The sequence below is a fragment of the Kryptolebias marmoratus genome, linkage group LG7, assembly GCF_001649575.2.
Source record: "Kryptolebias marmoratus isolate JLee-2015 linkage group LG7, ASM164957v2, whole genome shotgun sequence".
NCBI lineage: Eukaryota > Metazoa > Chordata > Actinopteri > Cyprinodontiformes > Rivulidae > Kryptolebias > Kryptolebias marmoratus.
The window spans coordinates 1,792,119-1,792,868 of record NC_051436.1 but is presented as its reverse complement, the minus strand read 5'-3'; the positions used below and the strand labels follow the sequence as shown (position 1 = coordinate 1,792,868).

Below are 750 nucleotides of genomic sequence, written 5' to 3'. Positions count from 1 at the left end.
CCACACTCTCTGTTTCTGAACTGAGAAAGCTCCTCGGATGAGAAGCGAAACGTCTTCAGCTACAGAATAGAAGTCCAGTTGTTTTTGTTTTTAACCTTTTTTGAATTTACCATGGCCTGGATGACTGAGAATCTACACCAGCATATTCTGAAGGTTTTAAATCAGGATAGAAACTGAAAACTACTGTTTGATCTTTAGAAAAGTCTATAATTAAGCCTCAAACTGTTCTTTTAGCTAAATGAGACAAACGTTAAACACCTGTTCTGCGTCTTTAACAGAGTTCAGCTCTGACAGTTAATTTCCTGGTTCCTCCTCTTTAACAAGTCTGAGAGATCCAACCAACACATCAGGAAATGAAAGTGAAAAACAGAACAGAACTTGGGCTTGGCTTCTTGTGTAACACATTTATTCGTCTTGTTTTCTGTTTTAAAGAGGGGAAACGTTGCAGCAAGAAAACCAAATGGATTCAAGAAAATTCTGCTGTTCGATCTGTTTGGATCTCCTGAAGGATCCGGTGACTATTCCCTGTGGACACAGCTACTGTATGAACTGTATTAAAACCCACTGGGATGGAGAGGATCAGAGGAGAATCCACAGCTGTCCTCAGTGCAGGAAGGACTTCATACCGAGGCCTGTTCTGGTGAAAAACACCATGTTAGCAGAGTTGGTGGAGGAGCTGAAGAAGACTGGACTCCAAGCAGCTCCTGCTGATCACTGCTATGCTGGACCTGAAGATGTGTCCTGTGATGT

General features: G+C 42.1%; 1 protein-coding gene across 1 annotated transcript in view; it reads left to right on the top strand.

Moving 5' to 3' along the window:
* The first annotated feature begins 416 nt into the window (after positions 1-416).
* LOC108249740 (tripartite motif-containing protein 16-like) overlaps positions 417-750 on the top strand; it is a 139,996-nt gene continuing 139,662 nt past the window's right edge. The window contains exon 1 of the mRNA XM_037976468.1: positions 417-673. Within this exon, the coding sequence (XP_037832396.1) occupies positions 461-673 (213 nt within the window). The 5' untranslated portion in view covers positions 417-460. The remainder of the gene's footprint in view (positions 674-750) is intronic.